The sequence below is a fragment of the Urocampus carinirostris genome, chromosome 11, assembly GCF_059441175.1.
Source record: "Urocampus carinirostris isolate Australia breed hairy pipefish chromosome 11, RoL_Ucar_1.0, whole genome shotgun sequence".
In the NCBI taxonomy this organism is placed as follows: domain Eukaryota; kingdom Metazoa; phylum Chordata; class Actinopteri; order Syngnathiformes; family Syngnathidae; genus Urocampus; species Urocampus carinirostris.
This window is the reverse complement of record NC_142359.1, coordinates 22074856-22102798: the sequence shown is the minus strand read 5'-3', so window position 1 is coordinate 22102798 and position 27943 is coordinate 22074856. Positions and strand designations below refer to the sequence as shown.

The window sequence follows — 27943 nt, the reverse complement described above, 5'->3', positions numbered from 1 at the left end:
TTTACCTTTTATATATTAATCATAGACAGGGAAATGTTATTAATAACCTCTTTTGTTTGATGAAGCTGTTCAAGATTGTAATCCAATAGAAATAATATAATTAATCAGTGTAAAAATGCTGCTTTTAATTGTACTCATTTGGATTGTTTTTTCTTGTTTAAAAAAAAAACTGAAAAAGTTAATGTAGTAAAATAAAAAGTCATTGTACTGGCAGATCTTTTTGCTCATTTTAAGTGCAATATTTTTATTATTTTTTTAAGAAAAAGAAGATTAATATGTTCTAAAACTTATAAAAGTTATAAATATAGTAAAATCCAAAATTACTGTAATATGATTAACCAAAATAAATAACCTGTATTACCGCCAGATATACGGTGAACACAAATTATGATAAAAATGTAACACTGTCAATTTAGGCGACACTATCATTCAAGCTTTAAAATTACAAAAAATTGAATTAATACCTTAACATTTTCAAAGGAGAGTGTGCCTCAAGATTTTTTTTCGATTAAAAAAGTGTGCCTCGGCTCAAAAAAGGTTGAGAAACACTGGCCTAGAGGTTAGGATTCAGCGTTGTCACCACCACCATCTAGGTTCGATTCCTGAGCAAAAATGGTCAGCGTTATTTATCGATTTGTCATCGCTCAAATATAGTAGTATACTACCGTAAAGCGTCGTGTATGACGCACACCCGAACTTTGAGCTTTTTTGGGGTAAAAAAAGTGTCTGTACTTCAATAACTAAGGCATAATCAGTATTGGATGAAGTATTGGACTTTCCTCACCAAAGTTTCTTTAATGCCCACATATTGGGGTGCTGAAGGTCTGATGCCAAATGTCTGATTAAAGATCCATGGTTGTTATGGTTACAGGCATGACTGATGAGAACGGATGGCAGGAAATCCACCAGGTGATAAACACTCACTCAGCCGTAGGCACCCACTCACAAGCGCACAAATCACCGCTACAATTATAAGTATAAATTTAGTAAGGGTAATCAGTCGTTTGTGTTTGTATGCGTGTGTCTAGGCGTGTCGTCATGGAAACGTGCAGCATTTGGAGCACCTGCTGTTCTATGGGGCTGACATGAGCTCCCAGAATGCATCAGGAAATACTGCACTGCATCTCTGTGCTCTCTACAACCAGGTTAGAAGATTATGCCTAAAAAGTATGATATGAGGCCGCCTAGTATCTGACTAAGTTGTTAATAAAGTCCCAGCATCAGAATCAGAATTCAGTGAAAGTGCCATTCACAACAACAATCAACTACACCTTTTTCCGTCATTTCACAAAAAAACATGCAAAATTAGTTGTGATTTATACCAAGTTTACCACCATTTCTACATGCGCAATACAATTCTGCTTGGATGTTCTTATACTATCTGTATAAAAAATAAGCATGAGTTTATTTCTGTTGGTCTCGTCATGGTTGTTTCTTGCTTTCCCTTGCAGGACAGCTGCGCCAGAGTGCTGCTGTTCAGAGGTGCCAACAAGGACATCAAGAACTACAACAACCAGACAGCCTTTCAGGTGAAAACTTCTACTATTATAAGTAAATTTACTAATACTATTACCAGTATCATTATGATTATTATAAGTCAGTGGCGGGCCGTGCATTTCCACCCAAGACCTTCAGTCGCGCTATGTCTGAATCAATCCAGCCCTCATCTATTTTATGTCTTTAAAACATTTACTGTAGCTATAGCTCCGACACATATAAAACCATCAATAATAATCTCATAAAATTGCAATATAATTTAAGAATATAGCCACATTTTACTAACCAAAAATTATTTTTATTTATGCACAAAATCCATCCTCCTCTCTTTTCTCAAAAGGATTTCAATGACGATGTACAGATTCTCCGTGCGTTTCCGATCCCTCAAGAAGTTCTTTACTATCACCGCCGAACCTAATGCTGAAAGTCGAGCCTGTCCTGTCATACTTTTGGGCATAAATTCTTATTAGATTTAGGGCTGTTTGACAAAAGCGGTGGATACAAGGAAACTGTATTTCTCTTCACCTTTTCATTGTGATACCTCTGTTACCGCCCCAAATCATACCGCAGAGGTTTCCTTGTGCCTAATAGAAGGCCCTGGCCTACCAACTCAGAATCTGATTGGCCAAACCAACAGCTTTATTGTCACTTTTTTTTATGTATCAGGTCCTGCGGAGCTCATTATGAGGCCCCCGGGTAGATTTCGGACCCTACCAACACAAAATGTGTTGTGAAATGTGATTGGTTAAATGCTTAAATATGAAAGAACACATCTGAAAGCAGCACTACCAGAAGAGAAGGAATGAAAAGAAGCTGACAGACAATACGGTATAATTTAAAAAGTATTATAGGACAACATATAAACATCACATGATATTGATATTTTTTGGCCAGCAAAGAAGGCCTTACATGCCATGATGGCCCGACCACTGATATATATGGTCATAATATTTTTACCTTTTTTATACAGCGGGCTGAATTAAAAAGCTTGACAGGCCCCCAATCTGTAAAAGTTATTTTGTAATTTTGTTTTGTGCAGGAATTTGTCATTTTATTTTATTTCAATGTAAAAAATTGATTTAAATTGGTTACATAACACTATATTTTTCAAACGACATTTGTCATTGACCCCAAACTCAGAAAATTGTATGTGTAACAAATATGAATGCCTGTTGGTGTAGGTCGCCATCATTGCAGGAAATTTCGATTTGGCTGAAATTATCAAGATCCACAAAAGTTCTGATGTTGGTGAGTGGTTCACTATATCTCCCCATGACTGTTTTGATGCTTGAAATCCACACCAATTTAGCAACAAGAGTCTTTGTACGCGTGTGTATGCAGTCCCATTCCGAGAATCTCCGTCATACACCAAGCGGCGCCGCCTGGGAACTCTGCGTTCCCCGGCAGGGAACGGCCTTTCGTCGCCACGCTCTCTTATACGCTCCATCAGCGACAACACACTGGAAAGCCCCGCTTCTTCTCCAGGACCGTCCCTGCAAAGCTTGGAAGCGCACCTTGACACGCACACGCACTCGCTACGACGGCACACACGCCGCCTAAGGTGAGACATACAGGCAATAAAATAGCTACCATTTAATGGATCAATAGGTACATAATAAAAACAAAATATAGCGGCCCCTCTTCTTATGAGGACACTCGAGTTATCAGAAATTTAAGATACGAGATGTCGCTCAAGCAAAAATCTTGCTAAGTTAGAGAAAATCCAAGTTACAAGAATTTCCAGGCGCTACCACTAGAGACTGCGGGAGACAGCTCACCGCCAGCATCAGCTTCTCCCAGTTAGCATGTGCATTTGCTGCCATTGTGCTGTTAGTTTTCATCATGTTGAGGCCGCTCGCTCGTTCCCGCACTACACCTTTACACTACTGACAACGGATAGGCGATAATTGGAAAGCGGAGAAGAAACAGCCTTCTTATTTATATTTTTACTTTATTTTCATGTTCAATTACTATTCAAATGGGTTTTGAGTGATCAGGAATATGTGTTTAATAGCTATTTAGGGTTAACTTAGATGCTTTTGGAAAGCAGGGATCGGATTAAATGGTTTTCAGTTGTTTCGTATTGGGAAAATTCGCTCAAGATATGAGAAATTCGGTATACAACCTCGTATATAGAAGCATCACTGTATTGAAATATTTTGACAGAAATTCATTGTAACAAATTAAAAAAGACAAGACCTCTGTAGAATTGCTAAGTCAAATTACATTAGGTGAAAAAACAGCAACAAAGAAACAGTCTTTTTGTCCTGCTAAAAAGCGCACAAAATATTATAAACTACGAAGACTCAAACGCACCATTTTATCTTTTTTTTTTTTTTTTTTTGCCCAGCCTTTTTGAGGTTTTTGGGTACTCGTAAGAGCAAGATGGAGGACATTTTTGTGAGGCTCATGTTCTGGAATATAAATGCTTGTTTCTTTGCCCACGAGTAAATTAGAAATGCACATTGTGATCATAGTTCATGTAATTTTTTTAATTATTTATTTAAATATCATTTTTTTGAATGAACGAAACTTCTTTTTACCAAAAGAGGCGCTAAATAATACACACTTCCTCTTTAAAAAGTGACTCAGAAAAACAAGTTTTTAAAGGTATTTTCCTAAATGAATGCCATATGCTTCCATACAAAATACTATTATAGCAATGCATAAAAACCTATACTGATAAGTTCAAACTTAAGTAAACATTCAGAATAAGGAGAAAATATGTGAATGGATTTTGAACTTGCAAGGAGGAAAGGGAGAGAAGCCTTTAGATAATAAAGTCCAACCTGTTCTAAAAACCCTCCCCTCAGCCCTTTATTTTTATCAAACTTTCTAGGTTACGAAAGCAGATCCCCCCCTAAAGTGTATGCGGGAATCAATGAACAGCAACACGATTGGCCGATAGTGAAAAATATGTAATGGTCAAAACAACAGACAACAATGCGCAATAAGTCGAAATAACAAACTGGCATCCTATGAAATATCCTTTACGGTGTCCAAGATTAAAAACAAAAAAACGTATCAAGTTTTGACTTTTCTTTAACTTTCTCTAAAAGTGGACTGTGTCACAAATGCACGTTTTCATTTCTTCAGTCCAAGTGGCGGCGGCATGCACATAGACACCAGCCCCCCGTCGTCGCCACCTCTCACCCCGCAATTGAGGAAGAAGAGGCTGTACAGTGCCGTGCCGGGGCGTACCTTCATCGCCACACGCTCGCACGTTCCTCAAGGTTCCGGCGAAATCCAGCTACATCGCGGCGAGAGGGTGAAAGGTCACTACGCCCGAAACCTCCCTCATCTTATGATTTATGTGGCCTGCTCACCTCATGTGTGTTTTTTTGCGCACTTCCAGTTCTGTCCATTGGCGAAGGCGGATACTGGGAAGGCAATGTGAAAGGAAGAACAGGCTGGTTTCCTGCTGACTGTGTTGAAGAAGTTCAGATGAGACAGTACGATCCCAGACTGGGTAAAAACATTTTGAGTTTGAAAAGTGCTTGAAATTTAGGTGAAGTGCTTCTAAATGCTTGAAATTGTTGCTATGTTTCTCAACAACTCTGCATCAAAATTAAATCCACACTGCTCCCTGGTGGCTTTGCTTTCGCTATCGCATTTCGCAGGTGGCATTAGTTTGTACGGTATTGTCCTATGAAGCGTCATTGCCCACCATAGGTTGCACACAAGAGGACAGGTGCAGGGCACTATAAAATGTCTTATCAATGATTACGTATCAATTAAGGACATTTATAATCGGCCAGGGCAGCACGGGGGCGCAGTAATTAGCGTGTGTGCGGCACAGTTTTGAGGTCGTGAGATCAAACCTTCCTGTGTGGAGTTTGCATGTTTTCCCTGTGCTCCCAAAACATGCGTGTCTAAATTGTCCCTAGGTGTGAATGAACAAGTGAGTTGTTTGTCTCTGTGTGCCCTGCAACTGGCTGGCAACCAGTTCAGGGTGTCCCCTGCCACTGCCCGAAGAGAGCTGGGATGGGCTCTAGCACCCCCGCGACCCTACTGAGGATAAGCAGTGCAGATAATGGATGGATGGATATTATAGGCCATGCAAAAAAAAAAAAGGTAGCGTTTCCCAGTAATAATGGGAAGAACTTCCTGCAACTGAAAACTGTCATATATACCTAACACCTAAATCATAGCGCCAGAAGCGCTGCCTATCCCATGCTAAGAACATTACCGGGGACCCCTCTCACCCCCATCATGGACTGTTCACACTGCTAGCCTCTGGGAAGAGGTTCTGCAGTGTGCGGTGCAGGACCACCAGGCTCCGCAACAGTCTAGTCCCACTGGCCATTAGACTGTTAAATGGTCAATCTAACATATAGTTAACTTAAATCTAAGCGGCTGCTAATCTGACTTTTTGCACTACTGGCAGTTTTTTATAGCTTGCCACTCATTGCACATTGCTCTCTGCACTATGGTAATTACAGCGTTATTGTTACAGTGTTAATGTTACTGTGTACCTGACTTGTTAACCTGACTGCCCATTTTGCACATCTGGTTAGCTACTCTTCTTGCACTATCGGCACTATGGTAAAATACTATACGTAGCCAATTACAATACGACTTTATTTATATCTGTACATTCAAGGAAACTGTGGGGGTCAGATGCATCGACATTTCGTTCTGTATACACGTGTACTAGAATGACAATAAAGTAGATCTGAATCTGAATCTGAATCTGAATCTGAATCTGATATGTCTTGATAAACGCACACGCAAGATTAAAAAACACATATGTAAATATCAGATATATTTGTGTCTCTGCAAAATACATGATTCATCCATATTATTTCTTTTAATGATACTGGAGTTATTGGAAGGTTTTACAAACCCTGGTTACTCAGAAACATTATTCAGTTACAGTTACTTCATTTAAAAAGTAATGAAGTTACCCCCCAGATTACTGACACCAATAACTAGAGCGTTACTAACTTTTTAGTTGCAAATAACTATATGTATATTCACATAGAAAGCTTCTTTCAAATAGCCACACAATAAAAGAAATAGAAGAAAGGTGTTCACCAAAGTCTGGAAGCAGTGAACCCTTTATTATTTAGGCCTTAAAATCGAACACTAACCCGAACCACTCCATTTCCATATATTTTGTCTCTGGGATTCAAACCACTCCCAGATCTTCTTACATTTCTGGGTACTGTCCAAGACAATTTTTTTTTCTCCAGGGATGGTGTATTGCAAAAATAATGTTACAAATAAAAAGAACAAAATTCAGCAAAATTTAACCGGATATTCTGTGCTCACGTTTTCCCTATGGAGTTCCAGTTGGTTTGTTGTTCCTGTAAAAGCAATGGGAGAGGAGGGGCCCCCACTCCTGCCTACCATTCGCTGTTAGTTAGTGATGACACGCAACCAAATATGCGTTTATAAACTGATCACTGATTTTAGTAGTTTATTTTATAGTTGTAAATTCAGCTTAATAAACAAGTATGTATTTTAGGGAGAATATCTTTATATGGAGAAATTCAGCCTTCTCATACTCTGCTTGAGACTGCGCCACCATATCTGTATTGAGGTTTATTTAAAAATATATACATGCCCACCCTTCAGATTTTGTTGATGGCGGGATGAAGGTTGCATATGACAACTTGAGTGAGTGAGGTTGGAGTATTCAGAAATTAGAGTACAGTTTTCTACATGATTTGCATTAAATAAGTAGCGGAATAACGCAGCATATAGTAACAAAAATAGAGTCACAATATGTTATTAATAACACGTTACAATACTGAGAAATGTAATTGCGTTCAAATAATAAATTGAGAATGTATTTCAGAGACAAGAGAAGACCGCACAAAGAGACTCTTTCGACATTACACGGTGGGCTCGTACGACAACTACACTTCTTACAGGTGAATTGTGCACCTCGAAAGACTTGCCGCTGGGCGCTTTTAATGTTCTAAACACTTTGATTGCATTGTCACCAGTGACTACGTGATCGAGGAAAAGATGGCCGTGCTACAGAAGAGAGAGAGCGAAGGATTCGGCTTTGTCCTTCGGGGAGCAAAAGGTAGAGGAGAAAATAAATTGAATCGGGGCTTCTAGGCTACTAATGCACTTTGGTGTACTTGAAAGCTCAAAGTTTCAAAATCACTATTATTCTGAGAATCTATTATAAAAGGAAACTGAAACTTGTTCCCCTTATTTCAACACTGCAAAAGAAAAAACATTCTGATTCACGATTTAATCATAACAATTTTTTACTTAGACAAGAGCGGGGAAAAACAACTAAAAATTAGTCAAGTATTCTTACTTTTTTATATAAAATAAAGCTGAAATGTTAAATAATTATTTTGACCCTAATTCTAACATATGTTGCTACAAAATAAGACATGAAATCATTGTATTTTTTTTACAAAAAAAAAATTGAAGGAAAACCCTAAAAATTAGCAAACATTTCTGATATTTTTTTCCTATTTTAAGTGATCTGTATTCTTATTTTACTATATTTTTAATGTAATGAATCCTAAACGTTAACTATTGTTTGTTATCCGAACTATTATTTTAACCTATTTTTCTTAGAAAAATTAGAAGAAAAGGATAATTGTATTTATCTTCCTAAGATAATGCTAAAGAAAAAAAAATTCCAAATAATTCTTTTCATATTTGAAGTGTTATGTAGCCTAATTTTACTATATTTCAGACAAGTCAAGTCAAGTCACATTTATTTATATAGCCCTTAATCACCAAAATGTCGCAAAGGACTGCACAGGATTACAATTACAAAATTACACAATTACCTGATCTTAAACCAGCATGCGGGCAAGGAACAACTCAAAAACCTCAGTATGAGGAGAAAAGAGAAACCTTGAGAAAGGACCTCACATGTGGTAATCCCCCTTCCAGGATTGACCAGGGTGCATTACAATTAGCATTACTGTACACATAATAGTAAACATTAGGTAAGCTGTTGAAAATGTCCGGAAAGTGCATGACATCAACGACGCCCCCAGCCTGCAAACCAGCAAGACCTATACTATATTCAGTAACATAAAGCTGCTTTTTTTCAAACTATTTTAATTTTAACATTTTGCTAGAAATTAAGAAAAATATATAATTTTTGACTAAAAATTCAAAAAATGACCTATAATGTAAACCTATAATTTGAAGACAGAGCATTGTGATTAAATTTAATGTTACATCTTCAATTTAATCCACCATATCTTCCGGTAGACATACGCTGCCCTACTTACAAACGATCATTCCTAAGTTGATTTTGTTCGTAAGTTGCGTCATTGCTATATTTTGTATGTTTAAGGTTTATATAAGTATGTTTAAGGCTTGTAAAAGTAACCTTAATTGTTTTGTACCAAAAAATAAACATTTAATAAAATAATATATTCTATAAAGATAAAAAAAAGTTGAGTTTAACTAACTTTTGGAAGATGAGCTTCAAGAGTTAGGCGACTTTCTCCTCCGTGGTAGAAAGTGGTAAAAAGTGGCCAAAAAAAAGCGATCCAACCATTTTCTCAACCGCATCAAGCTTTCTTATTCCACTTTCATATCAAAAGAAACGTCTCGCCTCTTCTTTACACTTTACACCAACCATATTGAATGGATGCACGAGATATTAAACAATGAAAATGTCAAAGTTCTTAGCGTGCTAGAGATATAGTATAGTAGATTTAATCACAAACTAGGAAGAGGAAGCCGTATTTCTTCTTGGGTGGATGCTGGGTCACCTCTTACAGCGCTACCACACGCTGGTAGCAGCAGAGAAAAGCACTACAGTAATGTCCTGTACTCGGAAAAAGGTGCACACAATACAAAATCTAACTTACAGCAATGCCCAGCTATTTTTCGACATCCTATCTACCGTTTTACTTAAGTCGTAATTAGGGGAGCGTCTGTATAATGTAAACATCAGATTCAAAATTTCAGGCCAATTTGGGGTGTTTAGGTGCACCTCATATTTCGGGAAATAGGATACTCACATGAAAAAAGGTTAAATGAAAATGGAAAGAAATGGGTAATGTCCACTACTCACATATATAATCCTTCTCTGTGTCATTGCAAGCTGAGACCCCTATCGAGGAGTTTGCCCCCACTCCGGCATTCCCTGCACTGCAGTACCTAGAGTCTGTGGACCAGGGTGGTGTAGCCTGGAGATCCGGTCTGCGTACAGGAGACTTCCTAATTGAGGTTTGCTTGATTTATTTTATTCGGTACGGAAAATGCATTAAAAAAAATCCAGCATCTGAACAGACATGTTTGAGCCATACTATTTTGTGCAGGTGAACGGCGCAGATGTGGTAAAGGTTGGCCATCGACAGGTGGTGGCGCTCATCCGACAGGGCGGCAGCCGCCTGCTCATGAAAGTCGTGTCCGTTTCCCGCAAGTCTGAAAATAACTTGATCAGGAAAAAAGGTTTGTCCACACTAATCCAAAAAGTCAATATTTGCTTACCCTAGTGGTGTCAAACTGATTCAGTCCGCCACCGTGATACATTCGTTAGAGAAGCATGAGAGAAAAACGAGCCGCATCGCGTCAAACGACAACCTGTTGTTATAAATATTTCCACTGGAAGTCATGCGCCACTCCCGAAGCAAACTGTGCACTGCAACTATCTTTGCTGACTACCATTTATCAACCAGAGAACATTTGAGTAAATGCCCATCCTAACATTTGTCCTAAAAAGAAGTCATGGAATTAAAAAGCAGAACAAGACTTTTGAATCATTAAGTAAAACTATTTGCTCTTAAATTTGTGTTTGTGTGCAAAGTATTTGACTTTCCAGATTACATTTGTTTCCATGCGTTGAAATAAAGGGACAGTGTGTAACCTTTGACCACTAGATGTCACTGTATTGCGAAGTGCAGGAATAAGAAGATAACAAATTATGGAGACTCAAAACAAAAGCGCGCTGTTCTTTTTTGTAAAAAAAGAGGAAAAAATGAAAGGAAAAAAGACTAAACAGGAAAAAAATAAAAATGAAAAAGGCGAACAAAAAGGGGGAAAAGGAAGAAAAGTAGAAAAAGGAAAAACGAATAAGAGAGAAAAAAGACAAAACAGAAACAAAAAATAGCAAGTAAAAAAGCAAAAATAAAATTTAGGTGAGCCTCATGTCAAATGGGTACAAATTTCTCGACCTACAATATTTCAGAATGTGCACTTTTATATGATAATTCATGTATTTTTGCTTATTATCCTAAGCTTTTCTTTTTCATTTTATTGAATGAATGTTTATTACCCACTAGGAGTTGCTAAACAATACACTCTGTCCCTGTAACAGTATTATAAATTATTAAAATTGTTTTGCTTGTTTTTTTTTGGATAAACACAAAAATAGATTAGGTGAAGGAAAAAAAATTGAGTAAAAAATAAAAAACCTCCATGACCGTTTTATTATCAAATCTTACATCCCAAATCGTAATTTAATTGTGAGCTTCTGAAAAAAACCTCAGCCCTCTAGAAAAGATAAATTTTTTATGCCATTACTTTAGCAGTCCGTCCCCAAGAAAGTCCTTTTTCAGGGCTCGTGCTGTTACTTGAAATAATTGAAAACGCTTGAATTTGAATGTTGCGTTTTCAAGGTTTAAATAGTTCTTAAACTTTGAGTGACGTGATTGTAAATACTTGCCATTGTTGCCATGTTTCCCAGACAATCTGACTTGTTAGACAACACATCAAATGAAGAAAAATAAAACAAGTTTGCTTAGAAATGACGCCTTTGTTTACATATGAGTGTACAAGAAAACCTAAAAAAAAACTGTCATTCCTTTCTCTATAGTTTAACGTCATTGAGTGCTGTCAATAAGAATATGAACAAAAAAATGATACAACATAGAACTAACAGACGGTAGCAAACACTGATAAAATGGGGTGCAGAAATTCAGTTTCAGTACTCTGGGACCTCACACAACAGGGCTATGTATTGGTTTACATTGGATTTCTACTTTCGATGGTAGAAAATAAATTGAAAGATTAATAATAATCCTATATGTAAACCACAGATATAATTTTGTCCGAGCAAAATAAATGATTCATAACAGATTTCTTATTTTAATTGTAGACATTTAAAAATTGGTTTTGGAAATCCTTTTTAAAGTGCTTGAATCAGGCCATGAAATGGTGTAGGAACCCTGGGTGTACGAACCCTGCTTTTGCTACCTTGTGACCGATGAGATTAAACAAGTTTGACACCCCTGGGTCTCATATAGTAGAAAACAAGTACTATGCTACACAAAGAACCAAGTTCTTTAGCTGTGATCGGCCTTTTTTTTTTCTATTTTAGCCCCGCCCCCTCCCAAGCGAGCCCCAAGTACCTCGTTGACTCTGCGATCCAAGTCCATGACCGCTGACCTGGAGGATATAGGTAATACATTCATACAAACACAAACAAGCTCCCACAGTAAATAAGTAAGAGGTATTTGTTGACTTTTTCCCGGTGTGCAGCCAGGAGGAGACGCTTTGGTGAGTCATTTGATCATCAGGTCAGGTTATGAGCTGTTGTGTCCATGCTGAGCATTGGTCAAAGTGCCTCTCATTTGTATGCATGAGATGAAAGAATACAGATCTGCTCGTGTTGTGTGTTTCTTAGCGGAAACAAAAGTGGCCTGGGAGAATTAGTTGCTTGTGGGTTCAGGCAACACCTATGTTTTTGAAATGAGGTTCTGTCGCATGCAATCCTGTTGCTCATGCAAACACTTCACATCTAAAAGTAACATATTTTACACACTATAAGGCACACTGGATTAGAAGATGCACCCCCCAAAATATTTGTTGTCATATATTTTTCATATAAAAGGCGCACTGAACTATCGGGCGCATGGAATTAAAATTACAGTAAGACTACAGTAAAACTATTGCACATTTTATCAGTATATTTTAAGCAATGATTGATCAGTCAAAAATTGTTGACCGATTTACGAAATATTGTATGCAACGGGACTCGACCCTGTGTCGCGGCAGTGAGAGCGCTGAAACATAACCACGAGACCACTAGTGAGACAAATTAATAATGAAAAGGCATTCAATTTTAGATTATTGCCACACTATTTTTACTCATGATGCCAGGAACAAATATTAGAGAACAGAGAAAACAGAAAGTCGTCCTGAAAGATATAAATTAACGCCAAATAGTAAGACGAGGGAAACAACTTTGGTGTATCTGACGATGAATCGGACTTTGCATTTATTTACCGTATATTTTTCGGGACAACTTTCAGTTTTCTCTATTCTCTAACAATAGTTTCTGGCGCCGTGAGTAAAATAGTGTAGTAATAAGATAAAACTGAATGCCTTTTTGTATATCGTTTCTTGTACATGATTCAATTGTTTGTTTGTTTGTACATGATTCAAATTGAATCGTTTCTCCGGCGCCGTCACGAATGGCAGCCACTCCAGCAGCTCCCGTGTTATTTTCGATTGTTCTCAGTTATTTTCGATTGTTCTCAGCTTAGGGATGCTGCTGGAAAAGTGAATTTCCCTTCGGGGATGAATAAAGTATCTATCTATCTATCTATCTATCTATTACCTGTATATGTTTTACTGGTGGTCTAGTGGTTGTGTATCCTCGCTATCACCACCTAATCCCGGGTTCGGATCCCGCTGCATTCAGTCTTCTGCAATTAATGTTTTTCGATTGATTGATCATTGCATAAATACTGTAGTACAGACGCTGCCCAACTTACGAAAGAGATCCAGACGATCGTTCATAAGTTGAATTTGTTTGTAAGTTGCTTCATTGCTATATTTAGTATGTTTAAGGCTTGTATAAGTAACCTGTATTAGTTTGTACGAAAAATAAACATTTCATAAAATAATATGCTCTCTAAAGATAATAAAGGTTGAGTTTAACTTACTATTGGAAGATGCGCTCCAAGAGTTTGGCTACTTCTTCCTCCGTGGTAAAATGTGGCAGAAAAAAGTGATCCGACCATTTTCTCAACCGCATCAAGCTTTCTTATTCCACTTTCATTTCAAAAGAAACGGCTCGCCTCTTCTTTAGACTTTACAACAACCATATTGTATGGATGCACGAGATATTTAACAATAAAAACATCAAAGTTTTTAGCACGCTAGATACAGTACACGTAGTACTGTATGTTTACACATGAACTAGGAAGTAAAAGTCAGATTTCTTCTTCAGGGTGGATGCTGGGTGACCTCTCACAGCACCACCACACGCTGGTAGCGGCGGAAAGAAGCACTACAGTAATGTCCTGTACTCGTAAAAAGGTGGACGCAATACAAAATCTAACTTACAGCAATGTCCGCAATTTTTCGACATCCCCCCCAAAAAATTTCGTATCTACCGTTTTACTTAAGTCAAATGGTCGTTCGTAGGGGAGCGTCTGTATAATGTAAAACCTTATGTGTAAAAGAACATGTGTAAATACTGTATGCATTTCCAATCTTACGCAATCATTTTTACCGTATTTTTGCTGTATATAAGGGGCACCAGGTTACAAGGCGCACTTTCAATCTGGCCAATTTGAGGTTTTAGGGTGAACCTTATAGTTTGTAAAATACAGTAGTATTTTTTGTTGCTGTGTGAAAATCTAGAGTTAAAAAAAAAGGTTTTTATGCAACTCCTGTCTACAGAGAAATTGGATGAGATGTTGGCGGGGAACACACAGGAAGTTGTTCTGCGGTCCCGGCCTTCCGACGACTTTAGGGCGGCCACGGTGAAGCAGAGACCCACCAGCCGGAGGATCACTCAAGCAGAGATTAATGTAAGAATCATTAGTCGCCCCTTAGGTGGAATCCCCCCAAATACCATGCTTTCCACACTTTAAAGCGCAGCCCCAAAAAATAGTCTCTATATACAGTATGAGGCACACCGGACCAAAAGGTGCATGGACTTAATACTATACTATAGAGCGCACTATAGACTATAGAGCGCACACCCAGTACATTTTTAAAGGATAAACATTCTGTACATATATAAGCCGCACCCGACTATAAGCCACACGTGCCCAAATAAAATCATGAGGTATTTACAAAGAAAATAGTTTTAATGCTATACGGTACCCTAACCCCTTAACGTTCCGACGACCTGGGTAATAAAATCTTGTCTTCATGATTATCCTCATCTCCCGTCCTGAATAATATCATAAGTAGGGATTTACCCAGAAAAATAAATTGTCGGAAGAGGAACATTTGGCCGAAAACTGAAACACATAAATAAATTACTGACAAAAAATACGTTTTCAAGATCAATCTTTTCTTTAAACTTTTTTGCACAGATTTGATAATGAAACACAAAATAATGCGCCTTTTAGTGAACAGAAACCCCTCGGTTTTCACGGTTAATGTGAACCAGTGCTACCTGCAAAAATAGGAAACCTGTGAAGTAGTGTCACACCTGAAACAAATATGTCACTGTATGATATCACCACTCACTGAAATACGTCATGCCATATATCATTGGAAAGCATAAACTCTCCGGATTCAAGATATGCTAACGATTTCAAAATGCACTGATCAGAAAAAACATCTCGATCAGTCTGAAACAAGATACCCGAAAACTTCAAAGCCAGCGTAGCTCACTACTTTGAATGCCCGGGAAGATGGCTTCATTACATCAAGCACTCCAACCGTGTAAAATATTCACTCCAGAACACACGATAATACCAACAGATAAATAGAAATCTGCCTGCTTTGTTGGACGTTGGTTCTTGTAATCCGTCCGTTTTGCCACATTATTTCCGTTCACAAATAAACAGACTCGTAAAATGATTCCCAATATGGTAGTTAGCCCTCCCCTTTTCAGTTGACAGCTTTTCCATGATGAGAGTCTGTTCATGCTAGTTTTATTCCTGCACAAAGAGCAAAGTTACATTAAACTTGCGTCTTCCTCTACACATATATTCCACATATCTCAATCTTACCTTTACTGCTCGGGTGCCCCTGGCGGCCGTCAGAAAAATGCATAAATTAGGCTTGGGGGAAAAAGTGGCTACTTATAGTCCGAATTTTACAGTACTACAGTAAAGGCTGGGGTTGCACTAAGAATAAATGAGGACCATATTTGAGCAAAGATTGTTTAGTCGAAATATTTTGCTGATAACAATTGCAAAAATTGGAAATTGGAACAATTCGATTTGAACCTGATTGCGCCAGGGAGAGCGTGGGATCTCCTAGAACTACTATGTCATCATCATACTATTTTTAGTCTCTGTACCTCGTTGTTGATGTTATTATAAGTCCGGGCTGCAAGAATATTTTCAGAAATTAAACAGGTCACTGGTACAGAAAATTTTAAGGACCACTAAAATACAGTATTGTATTGATGACTTGCAAAGTCTTTAAAAAGCATGCAAGATTCTCAACTTAATTAGGAGAGAGGCATTGTGGGAAGTAGTTCGATCGCTCTGACCCGAAGGAAGAAAAGGCATTGTGGAAAAGATAAATAAACACATTCAAAATGTTTGTCACTTACAATACTTAGTTTGAGCTGAGAAAAAGTTAAACAACATTTATACAAATTTTTAATCACTTTATGTTTCAATTTCTAACATATCTGGTACTGTTACTAAAAATTGTGTGATAAAGGCACAACACATCATGCCTTTTCATGTATCCCTGTATGTACATAGGAACCTGTGCTCTCCCCACCACGATCTGGGTTAAATTCCCGTTGCATCCAAGGTTATACAATTGTGAACAATCATCCTTGCAGCATGATGGTTATGATGTAGTGCTCTTAACACTGCTTTCCTCTTGTATCTTTTTGCCACCATTGTTATGAAATTGTGGGCCTTCATTGTTATATAAGGCGCATCGGGTTGGAAGCTGCATGTTCAAATTTCTGGCCAATTTGTGGGTTTTGGTTGTGCGCAAATGACAGTGCACTCTTACACTTGTGTATGGTAATAACATTTATTCTGTGTGTGGTGTGAAGTCATTGTTTGAGCGTCAAGGTCTAGTCCCGCCCTCTGGCCCAGAGAAGAGCACCATGGCGCTTCCCCGAGGAATGTCCAGAACTAAAAGCTTTGGTGGGTCTTTAATGTTTCTCAAGAAAAGGGAAAAATTATGAAAGAGGGGTACAATTGTTTGAAGTACTGTAATCCCTTGTTTTTTGAAGGACCTGCGAAAGTCAAAATCTACGAAATAAAAACCTTGATATGTTTATTAAATACTCTCTGATACATTGAAACCAAAGAACAAACCCTATTTACAGGCTCAAACTTTGATTTAACGAAAAAAACGGACTGTATAAATGTTTTTTTACAAATAACTTTTGTACTGTCAAATTATAGTTTTAAAAATAATCTTGCTGCTTTATTTTACTGCCTTGAATCCACTTTTTTACCTCGGATTATATTTTGTCGCCATCATGTAGATGTTATCAGGAAAACAAGGATGTGGTGTAAAAATGCTCTTACCTTCCTTTAGCACAGTGCTTCTCAATTATTTTCTGTCATGCCCCCTGCCAGGAAGAAGAAAACCTATTTTTTTAATATGGGTGGTGAGTCGTCACCTCCATCGATGCCATATCTACCCCTTTGTTTGGCTAGTTATCGCTAAAAAAACTAGAGCAGCTTATCAGTATGATTGGGGTCTAATGACTTTTTTTTTACTTTTTTACTGGCCCGTGGCATTTGTCCTAATAATAATAATTTGTGGCCTGCCAGTGAGGTTAAATACGGTCCAAAAAAAATGTACAAAATAAATTCAGCATTTCGCCAGATGAAGGCAGTAGCCCTTTGGCCACCTTGCCTTTAGCTTTCTGTGAGAATTTTAGCCCACCCCATATCCAGCATTGTGAATAAAAAATGAAAAGTTGACTCTGAGGACAAATTGAAAGTGGAGTATTTCTTTCACCGACATTGAAAACAACTGCGTCCGCCTAATTTTCCAAGAGACTGTGGCTGTTTTCAAAGAATACAGTATTAAGAGGCAATGCTAGACCAAACATGCTGACTACAAATGGCTATGTGAAACAAACGCTGTGAAAAGGTGAAGCAATTGAAAGCTGTTTAAACAGCAAAGCAGCGCATTTTCAATGAAAATACTCCAATGGCAAGCTGCAAGGTCACAATGCTGTTTGCAAAGCACTGCAAACCTTTCACTAAGGGGGAACTTATTACAACTGTTCAAAGAATCCCAGGCTGTATAGTGGGCACGCTCACGTTTTCAGCTTACCAAATCTGGCCCACTTTCTGAAACATTTGGACACCCCTGGTTTAGCCAATCAGAATCCAGGACACAATGCACGGTGACAATCTGCTAAGAACCAAAACCAGGAAGAATCAATACAGCGAGGGATTACAGTACTTTGTAATTTGAAAAAAGTGTTACACAGGTAAAAGCCCACCTCACGTGCTTAAGTGCCCCCTTTGGTACTATACAGGTACCCCTGAGGACGACCGAATCTCTGCCCTGATCCACGAAAGTCGCTTTCCTCGCAGCTCCTCTTTGACGGACAGTTTTATCCCGCCGCCTCCCCAGACGGCGCCACCTCCGCCACCTTCGCCGCTCTTTCTCTTGGATTCGGGGCCTCCCCCCTCCTTTCTCCCCCCACCTCCTCCCACCAGAGGGGAAGGCTTGACCCGCTCCAGCTTCAAACCTGGTGCAGAGCCCAGACTTCAGGAGCTCTCGGAAGGGCCGTCTCGGAGCCACGCTGAGCGTCAAAGAAAGGCGCGCTCTATGATCATACTGCAGGATACGCCGCCTCAGCTGCAGCCGGACATGCACGCTGCCGGCCTGCATGTGTCGTCCACGCACACCTCAACGCTGTCCCTTCACACAACCGCACTCGGGCACTCTCCTCTGTCCCGGCGCCGGGGACGACCCATCGAAAATCCTTATGCCAATGTGGGACAGCAAGCCCCACCGGCCAAACCGCAGAGGAGGAAGTCGCCTCTCCTCAAGCAACTTCCTGTGGAGGAGCAAGGTAGGTGTGGTCTGGAGCCTTGTTGAACATACTGTATATTAACCCACATATTAACTAACATCTCATTAGATATCACTCGTGAAGACGTGCTGAATATTCAAAAGTTTAGGGTTGCTTATATATTTCCATATTTTTGAAGGAAAAACACAGTTTTTTTCAATGAAGATAACATTAAAGGAGATATTCGGAATTTGGAACTATACATGTAAAAATGACTTGACTTGTTACTTTCTGCCGCCATCTCCTGGCTTAAAGTCATGATTGCAGCCTTAGCTCATCCATGATGCACGTGCAAGTACAGGTCTTTACAGCATTGACCTATTACTTGTGTTAGAATGACTTTCTGAAAGCGCATTTCTTTCCAGATTTTACTGTATTTTATATTATACAGTACAAGAACCCCCTTCCCAGATGCAGCTTAGCAGCCCTACAACATAAGGCAACTTCCTCCATATTATGTCACATTTCTTTTGTTAGTATGCTCCATTTTTATTCATTCCCTTTTTTGGGTAGCAAATCCATAAAAAGACAAAAACGGAAATGGGAAAAAAATGCATTTTAATGCCACAATAAAGACATTAGTATAAAACAGAAGCTTTTCAGAAACGCCAATGAACCTTTTTATAGGCATCAAAAAGAATTATAACAAGAAAAAACAGGAGGCTAATTTATATCTGGCACACGTTTAGTTAAATATGTGCTTAAATATGAGATTTCCAGAAGGGCCGGTTCTGGTCAAGGTGGAGTTTTTTCTTGACATAAGGCGTTTAGAGAAACTTAAACTTTAAAGAGATTGTTTGCATGGTAACAAAATTTGTAGAGTTGTTTTACATACATTTGCAACTTGAACAGGGAGACACAGGCAGAAAAGGGGCTGGGGACTGTTTAGCAGATCAGATTGCGGAACACAATGCACGATGAAAATCCGCAAAGTAAGGAAACCGCGAAAAGTAAACCGCAATACAGTGAAGGATTACTGTATTATTTTTAATGGATAAAAAACAAATACTAATGAACACTGAGGATTTTTTTTTATGTGAAATGTTTTTGGGGTTTTTGACAACACTACAAAAGATGTAGATTTTTTTATTACCTGTACATTGCAGGAATTCACCTTGCATGGGTAGACATGGAACATATAACGTGCAGAAATAAAGGAAGACTAATCCCAAGGAATGGTAGTAGTCACCTCCATCTTATGTGCAGGTCTCAAAGACCAGGATGCAAAGTCAGACGCCAGTGCTCCGGGCAGTCCGAGCAGGGCGGAACTTTACCAGCAGCAGGTTCTATCTGAGCGTGCTCGCGTCCACGGCCGCCGTTCTTCACTCTTCCTATCTGTAGAGGGCGCCATATCCGACAATCAGGCGCCTCCACTCCTTACTCAGAGTCACTCCATGGATGATCTGGGCGAGCTTCCACCTCCTGCGCCTGTCCTTTCACCCTCTCCAACCCCACACACTTTCCTGCACCCACTAACTGGCAAGCCTTTGGGTAAGAAATTGAAGTTGACTGTCAATGTAGCAGAGGTAAGATCGACCTAAAAAATTCCAGCCCGACCAGACCCAGGACCGTGGGTATCGAGGCATGACCCAGCCCGAGCCCGACCAACTAACTTAATTTGCAGGACCGAGCCTGAAACGAACCCAAAATTTTATTTTATATTTGAGGATACAGGAGGAGGAAAAGTAATTAATTATAAAAAAAATTAAAACTTGTCTTTAGTAACAAAATCTAAGTTAAACAAGACTGTATAAACAGTTACATCTTTTACAATTCTGTGTCTGCAGAAGTTACACCGACAATTTTCCATCCTTGACTGATATTTGTAGTTGACGGGAAAGTTTTGAGGCCGTCCATCAATTTGACAGGTTGAAAATTAAGCCATATTCCTGAGCAGCAGTGCGTCCTTAAGAATCTAGCGCGGCACTTTGAGTGAGAAGGAAAGGCAGAAGGACAAAAATAACAATGACGGGTGGATAATAGTAAGATACAGAAGGGAGTTCTTTGAATTGACATTGCAAGAGTTTAATACAGTACATGTTGTGATGAAGCGACTTCTGTTTTTTGCTGACCATGGTCTCTAGTGGCCAAAATTACTCACGGCCTTGAAACCCCTCAATGCACTGTGATTTTAGCGTAGCGTAGCCAGGCCCGATTGACATTTTAGGCCCGACCTGGGCCGGAATTCGGGTCGGAATCGAGCTGGGGCTTAAGATCTTACCTCTGCAATGTAGCAGAATCTAACATTCTCTCCCTCCATAGATCCATCTTCTCCACTCGCCTTAGCTCTGGCCGCACGTGAGCGAGCGCTCACCGCCCGTACGCCGAGCCCCGAACCGCGGCCTAAACATACCTCGGCCTCCACCACCCCGATACCCACTCCGTCTGCCAGCCCGGAGGGTCGGCAAAAGCGCACCCCCATCCCCACCCCGCAGAGCAGTCCTGAACCCCGCTCTAAACGCACCACCCCACAGACCAGTCCTGAGCAGCGAAGCAAGCGCACCACCCCTCAGAGCAGCCCCGAGCTGCGGCACAAACGCGCGACTCAGCCTTTTTTCCCTGACGGACAGGTGGAGCGCCCTGAAGCAGAGGGTGGGGTAACATCCCCTGCAGGGCCGTCCCCTGAACGTTGGAGGCCAGTCCCACTGGCAAACCTGACCAATGAGAGCCACTCGGCCATGATAGACAGGCGTCGGAGCCTGACCATTGGCAGCTCAGAGGAAGAAAGCGGTGCCTACACAGTGACCTTGCCCCCCGCGTTGCTGTCATCAAGTGACGAAGAGACAAGGGAAGAGCTACGGCGGATCGGTTTGGTGACTCCGCCCCCTGGTTTCGCTGCCCCTGTGTCCCCTCTCGCCATCACCCCAAGGCGGGGTGGGGAGGGGGACACGGGTGAGGACGAAGAAGAGCCCCGTGAGGGTTCACTGCCGCCCTCCATCACCTTAGCGTCGCCCCCCGCCCCGCCGTCCCCTTCCTCGCCTCCTGCAGGCCACCCTTCCTCAGCTCTCAAACCCCGCCTCCGCTCACCCATCGGGCGCGGTCGCTCAGCCCTCAGGGACCCCCTGCTCAAGCAGTCGTCTGACAGCGAGCTGCTCCCGACTTCGCCCGCCTCCCCGACTGCCACACGACAGCCTCGCTACCTCTTCCAGCGACGCTCCAAGTTGTGGGGAGGCGGCGAGGAGGAGTGCCGGCCAGCTGCGCTCGGTGGCCAAGGGTCCGCCTCGGCGCTGGAGCTAAGCGGCAGGGCCGAATCAGGCCTGGACCTTGCCAACAGACTCCACCTTCTCAACAAAGATAGTCACTCCCTGGGGGAGGAGCCCAGCCCCCTTGACCCAGGCCGCAGGTCACCAGTAGGTGGGGCCAGGTAAGTTCTCTGATATATTTCCTTATGTATGAATGTGTATGCATGTTCAAGGCTACCGAAGTACAGGCTAAACCAGGAATGTCAAACATACGACTAGCCATACATTTTTGAATATGTCTAAAAAAAGTGAGTCTCCATGTCATTATTATCAAAAGTTATGATTTTTTTCTAAATAAATGAGAACCAAATGCTCTCTTCGGCCGCTGGACGGCAGTAAATGTGTAAAAGAGCTGATGTTTAGCATGCAGACAAGATGAGTTAATACCAGGAAATAGACATTTGCATCATGCAATGTGATGGGTCCATCTAGAAATATTCTCCGTACTTTAGAATAAAATGGTATTGTCTTCACTGTCATCGATATCAACATTGTGAAACAGTGCAACAAGATTAAAAATGGCACTCCAGGTTAAAACGTGTAATAAAGACTTTGAAAAGATAAAAGACTAAAAACTTTCAGTAAAAATAGGCAAAAAATAATAATCTGAATGTAGTGCTTGGAAAAACTGGCCTAAATTTTACTAATTATGCAATGAAATAGAATATTACATTGTAACATTAGTGCAATGAACATAAGTGTAATCACATTTAGCAGCAGCAATCAAAAAAATCAAAACTATATTATTCACAAGGTATATATATATATCAACATTTTTGTGCAATAGTATTTCGTTTTTCACAGTTTCATTTTGCAGCAACAAAAAGAGATATGTTTTCAGTTTTGTGCATTTGATTAGGGTGGTGATGGCCCTGGGCAAGAAGCTGTCTCTGAGCCCCTTTGTCCTATTTTTTAGGGGCTTTTAGCGCTAACACACGGGCTTTCCACATTGGCTTTGTAGAAGGAGCACTGGCAACTTCTGTTCCAGGTTGTATCTCCTGAAAACCCTCAGGAACTTGTAAACCCTGGTGTTAACTACCCACCGACTGTGTTTAGGTTTCGAGAGCGGCCAGATCACGATGGCACCAACGGTGCACGGGCCGGGGACTAGGATCGGACATGGATGCTCTCAAAATTGTGAAAGAAACGAGCCGAACTGGGAAAACTGATGTTCGACCGTTTCGGAAACGCAATGACCTGGCCACACTGATGCCAAGCAACCATTAATTCGACCCGCGTGCGCACCCACACTCCGTTACGCTCCCTGCAACGGACATACTCTCAGCTTTAGTAGGCGCAAGTTCTTTATTTTTTATTTTAATTCTTTTTCAAACCAGTACAACAATTAAGGCAAATATTATAATTTGACATAGCTACCACTTGAGTCTGTACAGCGTGGTGAGTTGGTTAAGGTGTAAACCTGCATTCACTCAACTGTTAAAAAAAAGAAAAGATCCTTTGTCATCCGCGGTTGTAATATGTAGGGTAAGCTTCTAAAGTAGTCTGAATGATAAATCATAATACTAAAAAACAATGCAAATTGAAATTCTTTTAATGATCCGAGTTTCACATCCCTGGGCTAAGCAGTGTGTATGTGTGTGCGCGTGCTGTAACAAAAGTGTGATTTGTCTTTTTGCAGATGTGTGGACAGTGGAGAGAGCAAATCGTAGGTTATTATCGCTGGTAAACATTTCATGTTATCGCTCAACGATGCTAACATCTGCTAACACCTAGATATATGCTTATGTGGTGTGGCTAATATAGGTGTCACTTCACAAAGCAGAGTAACAGGTTGACTCACATTTAAAGCCCGGCGCAGACCTGGCATCAACTGCGTGGGGAATTTGGGGTCCACATGTTTGTCTGCAAAAAGCCAACCGTGCCATGCCTCCACAAGCCATTTCAGCTGCGCAGTTTTCTATCGAGTTGTTTACGTCACGTGTTTTCAGGTCATCTGACCATTGAAGATGGCGAATACGAACACAAGCAATATTTACTACTGCGCTGAAAGAAATAGTAATAAAGAGTTGCGGCACGTAAAATTTGAGCCCTTTATTTCTAGGCGACAATGCCAGGGTAACATTATTGTGGAAAATAGTGCCAGATTGCGACACATATGTGTCAAGTCATCTTTCTGTGTTTTTGTCATTGGCAGTCGCCCTGCTAACAAATTGCGTTTGCGTGTTACCAATCCTCTTGGATTAAAGTAAACTTCAACAACATGACAATGACTCCAATGATACGGAAAGAGAACTTAAGTGCTTTTGATAGATAACTTCCACAGCTAGTTCAAATTGGATTCATAATTTGAGGACTTGGTTCGTGGGTGAAAATATTGACTGTCAAACATCCAATTTTGCTCCTGTATATATTATATAAATAATTTTGGCAAAAACATTGAATATTTTATCCTCTAATAGGACTTAATAAATGTTTAAATACAACACTGCGGTGTGTTGTGTTTAGAGCGCATGCGTTGTGAAAAAGAGAAGCTCGCATTTTTCCCATTCAATGCTACGCACACTTGAGTAATTTGAGGACCGAGCGCCAGCATTATCAAACATGTTTGATGTTTCCGTCCAAAAAGTGCCCCCGTACACCTGCCGCCAAAAGCAAAATGCTGATCGCCAGTGGCCTCGCATGTGGTTGGTGCCAGGTGTGCACGGGGCTTAAGATGGTGTCCAGCCAAAGCTTGTTTTTCGTTTCTCATTATCTTGTTGGACAATTTCTACTCTTACTAACAAGCTAATTTTACACAGTACAGTTTCAAAAAGATGGTGCGAGCCTTATAAATTGTCAGATTCTTGTTAAACATCCTATAAAGCAGTGGTTCTTAATATTGTTGGAGCTACCGAACCCTGACAGTTTCGTATGAGCATTCACTGAACCCTACTTTAGTGTAAAATTACAAATTTAAGACATCTGTGACTAATTGAGCAAATATGTTTTTACTCATGTACTCTTTTCTGTCTGATGGTGTCATTAGAAAGAAGAGTTTGGGACAATTTACTATTGGTTGTTGTTCTGAGGATCAGATTTGGCCTATTTAACCAAGCTGGCTTTGGTGTGTGGCTTGCCATGCTTAGAAATCATTTATTGCAACTTCATGTGATGCTGGGGGAAACGGTTTGTAATCAGTGCAAATCCCCAAAAGGGCAGAGTGGCTTTATTATCGAATCTGGCTGTCCTCAACTTAAACTCAGCGAGAATTTGTGTTCTTATATTTACCATCTCAAGGCAGCTTCAGGAAATCTTCCTTTAGTTTTGCCAGTGCAAAGGTCAAGTTGCTAATCACTGCATTGCAAATCATGCAGATAGGACGCAGAATGCATCCCGTTTTTGATGCACAAGTACCTATATCGTACCTATGTGTCTGACCACTTTCTTTTTTTTTTTTGCTCGTCATAGAAATTGAAATATGAAGGAAGTAATAACACGACGTACTACGATGACTTTCACACGTTGGATCACTCCTGAGTGTGCTAAATTCTGTGCAGATCTGATTGGCCAAGTGATGTTGCATGCATCCAGTGATGGCCAAGCAGGGCATGTAAATGCATATAGACATGATGAGTCGGTTTGTCCTGACTTTCGTGCCAAAGGCTCCACCGAACCCCTGAGAGTGACTCACGAACCCCATGGGGTCGATCAAACACACGTTAAGAACTACTGCTATAATGTTGAGCACTTCCCTCTCAGGGTTAAGGGTATAATGTGAATGCTCTGAGATGCTATTATCTGCTCCGTGCTAACGTGCAATGACTCTAAAGGTTGTGTGGTGTTTTAGGTTGTTCTCCAGTCTGGGCGAGCTGCACACAATCTCCCAGCGAGGATACGGCGCCACCTATACAGTCAGGCCGGGAAGCCGCTACCCTGTCACCCGCCGCAGCCCTTCACCCTCACCCTCGCCTTCCCCCTCCGACAGGCCACCAGCCCTCGCCTCCTCGACCTCGCCCTGCTCTGAACGCCCGGACCTGAGCTCGGGCCGCGGCCTCACCATCCTCAAGTCGTCTAGCCTCAGCCTGCCGTCGGAACCCAAGGAAGTCCGCTTCGTCATGCGCAGCGCCAGCGCTCGAACCCGGTCCCGTTCGCCCTCGCCTTCCCCACACGCCTCACCCTGCCCGTCGCCCGTCCTCAGTGGCCCCCTGCTGGCGCTCAGACCCTGGAGGCAGCGGCCACTCAGCTTATGGAACAAGTACGACGTGGGCGACTGGCTGGAGAGCGTCGGGCTGGCTGAGCACCGCCAGCGCTTCCAGGAGCACGAGATCGAAGGCTCGCATCTTCCCGCCCTTACTAAGGACGATTATGTGGAGCTGGGCGTCACCCGGCTCGGCCACCGAATCAACATCGAGCGAGCCCTCAGGCAACTGTTGGATGCTGCCACTTGACCAATGTCAACATCCTGGGTCTACTTGCTATTTTTTTCAAGTCAGCTCTTTGATTGCTGAGTGGGTGTCAAATCATTTCTATATCAATCCTCAATAGTTTGGATCCATCGTCTGGATCAGGGGTGTCAAACTCATTTCCACCAAGGGCACATCAGCTGTCCTCAAAGGGCTTAATGTATCTTATAATTGTAACTGAATGAAATTGGTATGTAAAATAACTCCTTTATGTGAAGTAACTCTAGATTTGATTAAATATTAAAGTCACAAAGATTATAGCGGCAATTACAAAATGTCACTCCACATATTGTTAACCTCATGCTAAAATGGCACTACTGAGGGTTTTTTTTGTTAGTTTGTTTTATGAATGTTAAGTAGAAAGACTGTCTCAGTTATTAATATTTTTATTAACTTTTTGATATTGGAATTGTTGATATTGTAAAATTATTAATAAACAATTATTTGACTGTTGCACGCGATAATGACCTCAACTACTTATGTACCTAGTATGAGCAGGGTTGGGTAGGGTTACATTAACTGGATTACTTTCAATTACTTTTGGATGACTCCAATACCAAATATGCTAATAAAAGACAAAAGAAACTAAATATGAATACAATTATGACTCACAACACGTGGTAAGCCTTCTCTCCTGGCTTTGATCTCTTTGATCTCCGGCAAAACTAACATAAAATGCGACAGAAACAAAATGAAAATAAATCCAAACAGCTTGCCAACATCATTTTTGCCGTTCCATGTATTCCGTTACTCCCCAAGCCTGCACAAAATTTAGTAATTGTATTCACATTTAGTTTCTTTTGTCTTTTATTAGCATATTTGGTATTGGAGTAATCCAAAAGTAATTAAAGGTAATCAAATTAAAGTAACCCTACCCAACCCTGAGTATGAGATCATGGCCGTACTGATCTACTGTAAGGCCATTATTGCATACAACATCATTTTGAAACCCAGTATTTTTTGGTTAATTTTTGCTACAAATTTATCAGATGTTGATGAGGCTATCCTCGCAAGAGAAATCTGTAAACTGGGAAAAACGTTTGAATTTCTTATTCACTAATTAGTGATTGTTTTGACAAACTCGTTATATTGTAGCAATGCAAACTGGTGATTTCAAATAAATCACATTTTGTTTTCAAAATGTTAGTTTTTATCCTTTCTTTATTTTGGAAAAAACAATTCTTGTCGTAATGCCATTTTCGCATGAGGTTAACAAAATGTAACTAAATGTAATTGGTATGTAACATAAATGTAACCACTACTTCATGGGAAGTCATTCTGAATTTAATAAATATTCAAGTCACAAAAAATTGAGCTGCATTGAAAAATATGTCAATAAGTGTATACTTTGTGTTATAAATTAAATACAGAGATACCTCTTACATACAAGCTATTCGAGCTACAAGAAATTCTAGATATGGTATGTCTTTCGAGCACACATTTTGCCCGTCATCAAAGAGAAAATCCAAGTTACGAGAATTACCAGACATTACCACTGTAGACCGGGGCTTTAAAGTCCTATTTATTATCATTTTATTTCTGTACTTTATGCTCAATTACTAATTTAATGTGTTTTTAATGATCGGGATGATGTGTTTTATAGCTGTTTTGGGTTAACTTAGATGCTTTTGGGAGGCCGGATATGAATTACGGTAATTGGTTTTCAGTTATTTTGTATTGGGAAAGTTCGCTCAAGATATAACCAATTCTAGATACGAGCACGATCTGGGAATTAATTAATGTATAACAAAATCTTCTTTTTAAGATTTTTAAGATAATTTATTTCTCAGTTCCACTCATTGACATCAATATGGAAATACTGTCGCCTCGCGGATATTATAGTCGACAGGCATCGTGGGAAAGTACTTTCTTGACAGGTTTATTTTTAGGGGCTCATACATTTTAAACTCTCGTGGGTGACATGATATGTA

The 27943-nt window shown here is 40.3% G+C and overlaps 1 protein-coding gene across 1 annotated transcript in view; it reads left to right on the top strand.

Moving 5' to 3' along the window:
• Positions 1 to 26561, top strand: part of shank3b (SH3 and multiple ankyrin repeat domains 3b) — a 46249-nt gene extending 19688 nt beyond the window's left edge. Inside the window, exons 9-28 of the mRNA XM_088346787.1 lie at positions 872 to 909; positions 1029 to 1145; positions 1452 to 1529; positions 2679 to 2745; positions 2839 to 3058; positions 4594 to 4772; positions 4853 to 4966; positions 7301 to 7376; positions 7452 to 7534; positions 9542 to 9666; positions 9759 to 9891; positions 11759 to 11839; positions 11920 to 11937; positions 14071 to 14201; positions 16373 to 16466; positions 17825 to 18367; positions 19574 to 19858; positions 20630 to 21731; positions 23249 to 23275; positions 25397 to 26561. Of these exons, the coding sequence (XP_088202913.1) occupies positions 872 to 909; positions 1029 to 1145; positions 1452 to 1529; positions 2679 to 2745; positions 2839 to 3058; positions 4594 to 4772; positions 4853 to 4966; positions 7301 to 7376; positions 7452 to 7534; positions 9542 to 9666; positions 9759 to 9891; positions 11759 to 11839; positions 11920 to 11937; positions 14071 to 14201; positions 16373 to 16466; positions 17825 to 18367; positions 19574 to 19858; positions 20630 to 21731; positions 23249 to 23275; positions 25397 to 25997 (4112 nt within the window). The 3' untranslated portion in view covers positions 25998 to 26561. The remainder of the gene's footprint in view (positions 1 to 871; positions 910 to 1028; positions 1146 to 1451; positions 1530 to 2678; positions 2746 to 2838; positions 3059 to 4593; positions 4773 to 4852; positions 4967 to 7300; positions 7377 to 7451; positions 7535 to 9541; positions 9667 to 9758; positions 9892 to 11758; positions 11840 to 11919; positions 11938 to 14070; positions 14202 to 16372; positions 16467 to 17824; positions 18368 to 19573; positions 19859 to 20629; positions 21732 to 23248; positions 23276 to 25396) is intronic.
• Positions 26562 to 27943: the final 1382 nt, after the last annotated feature.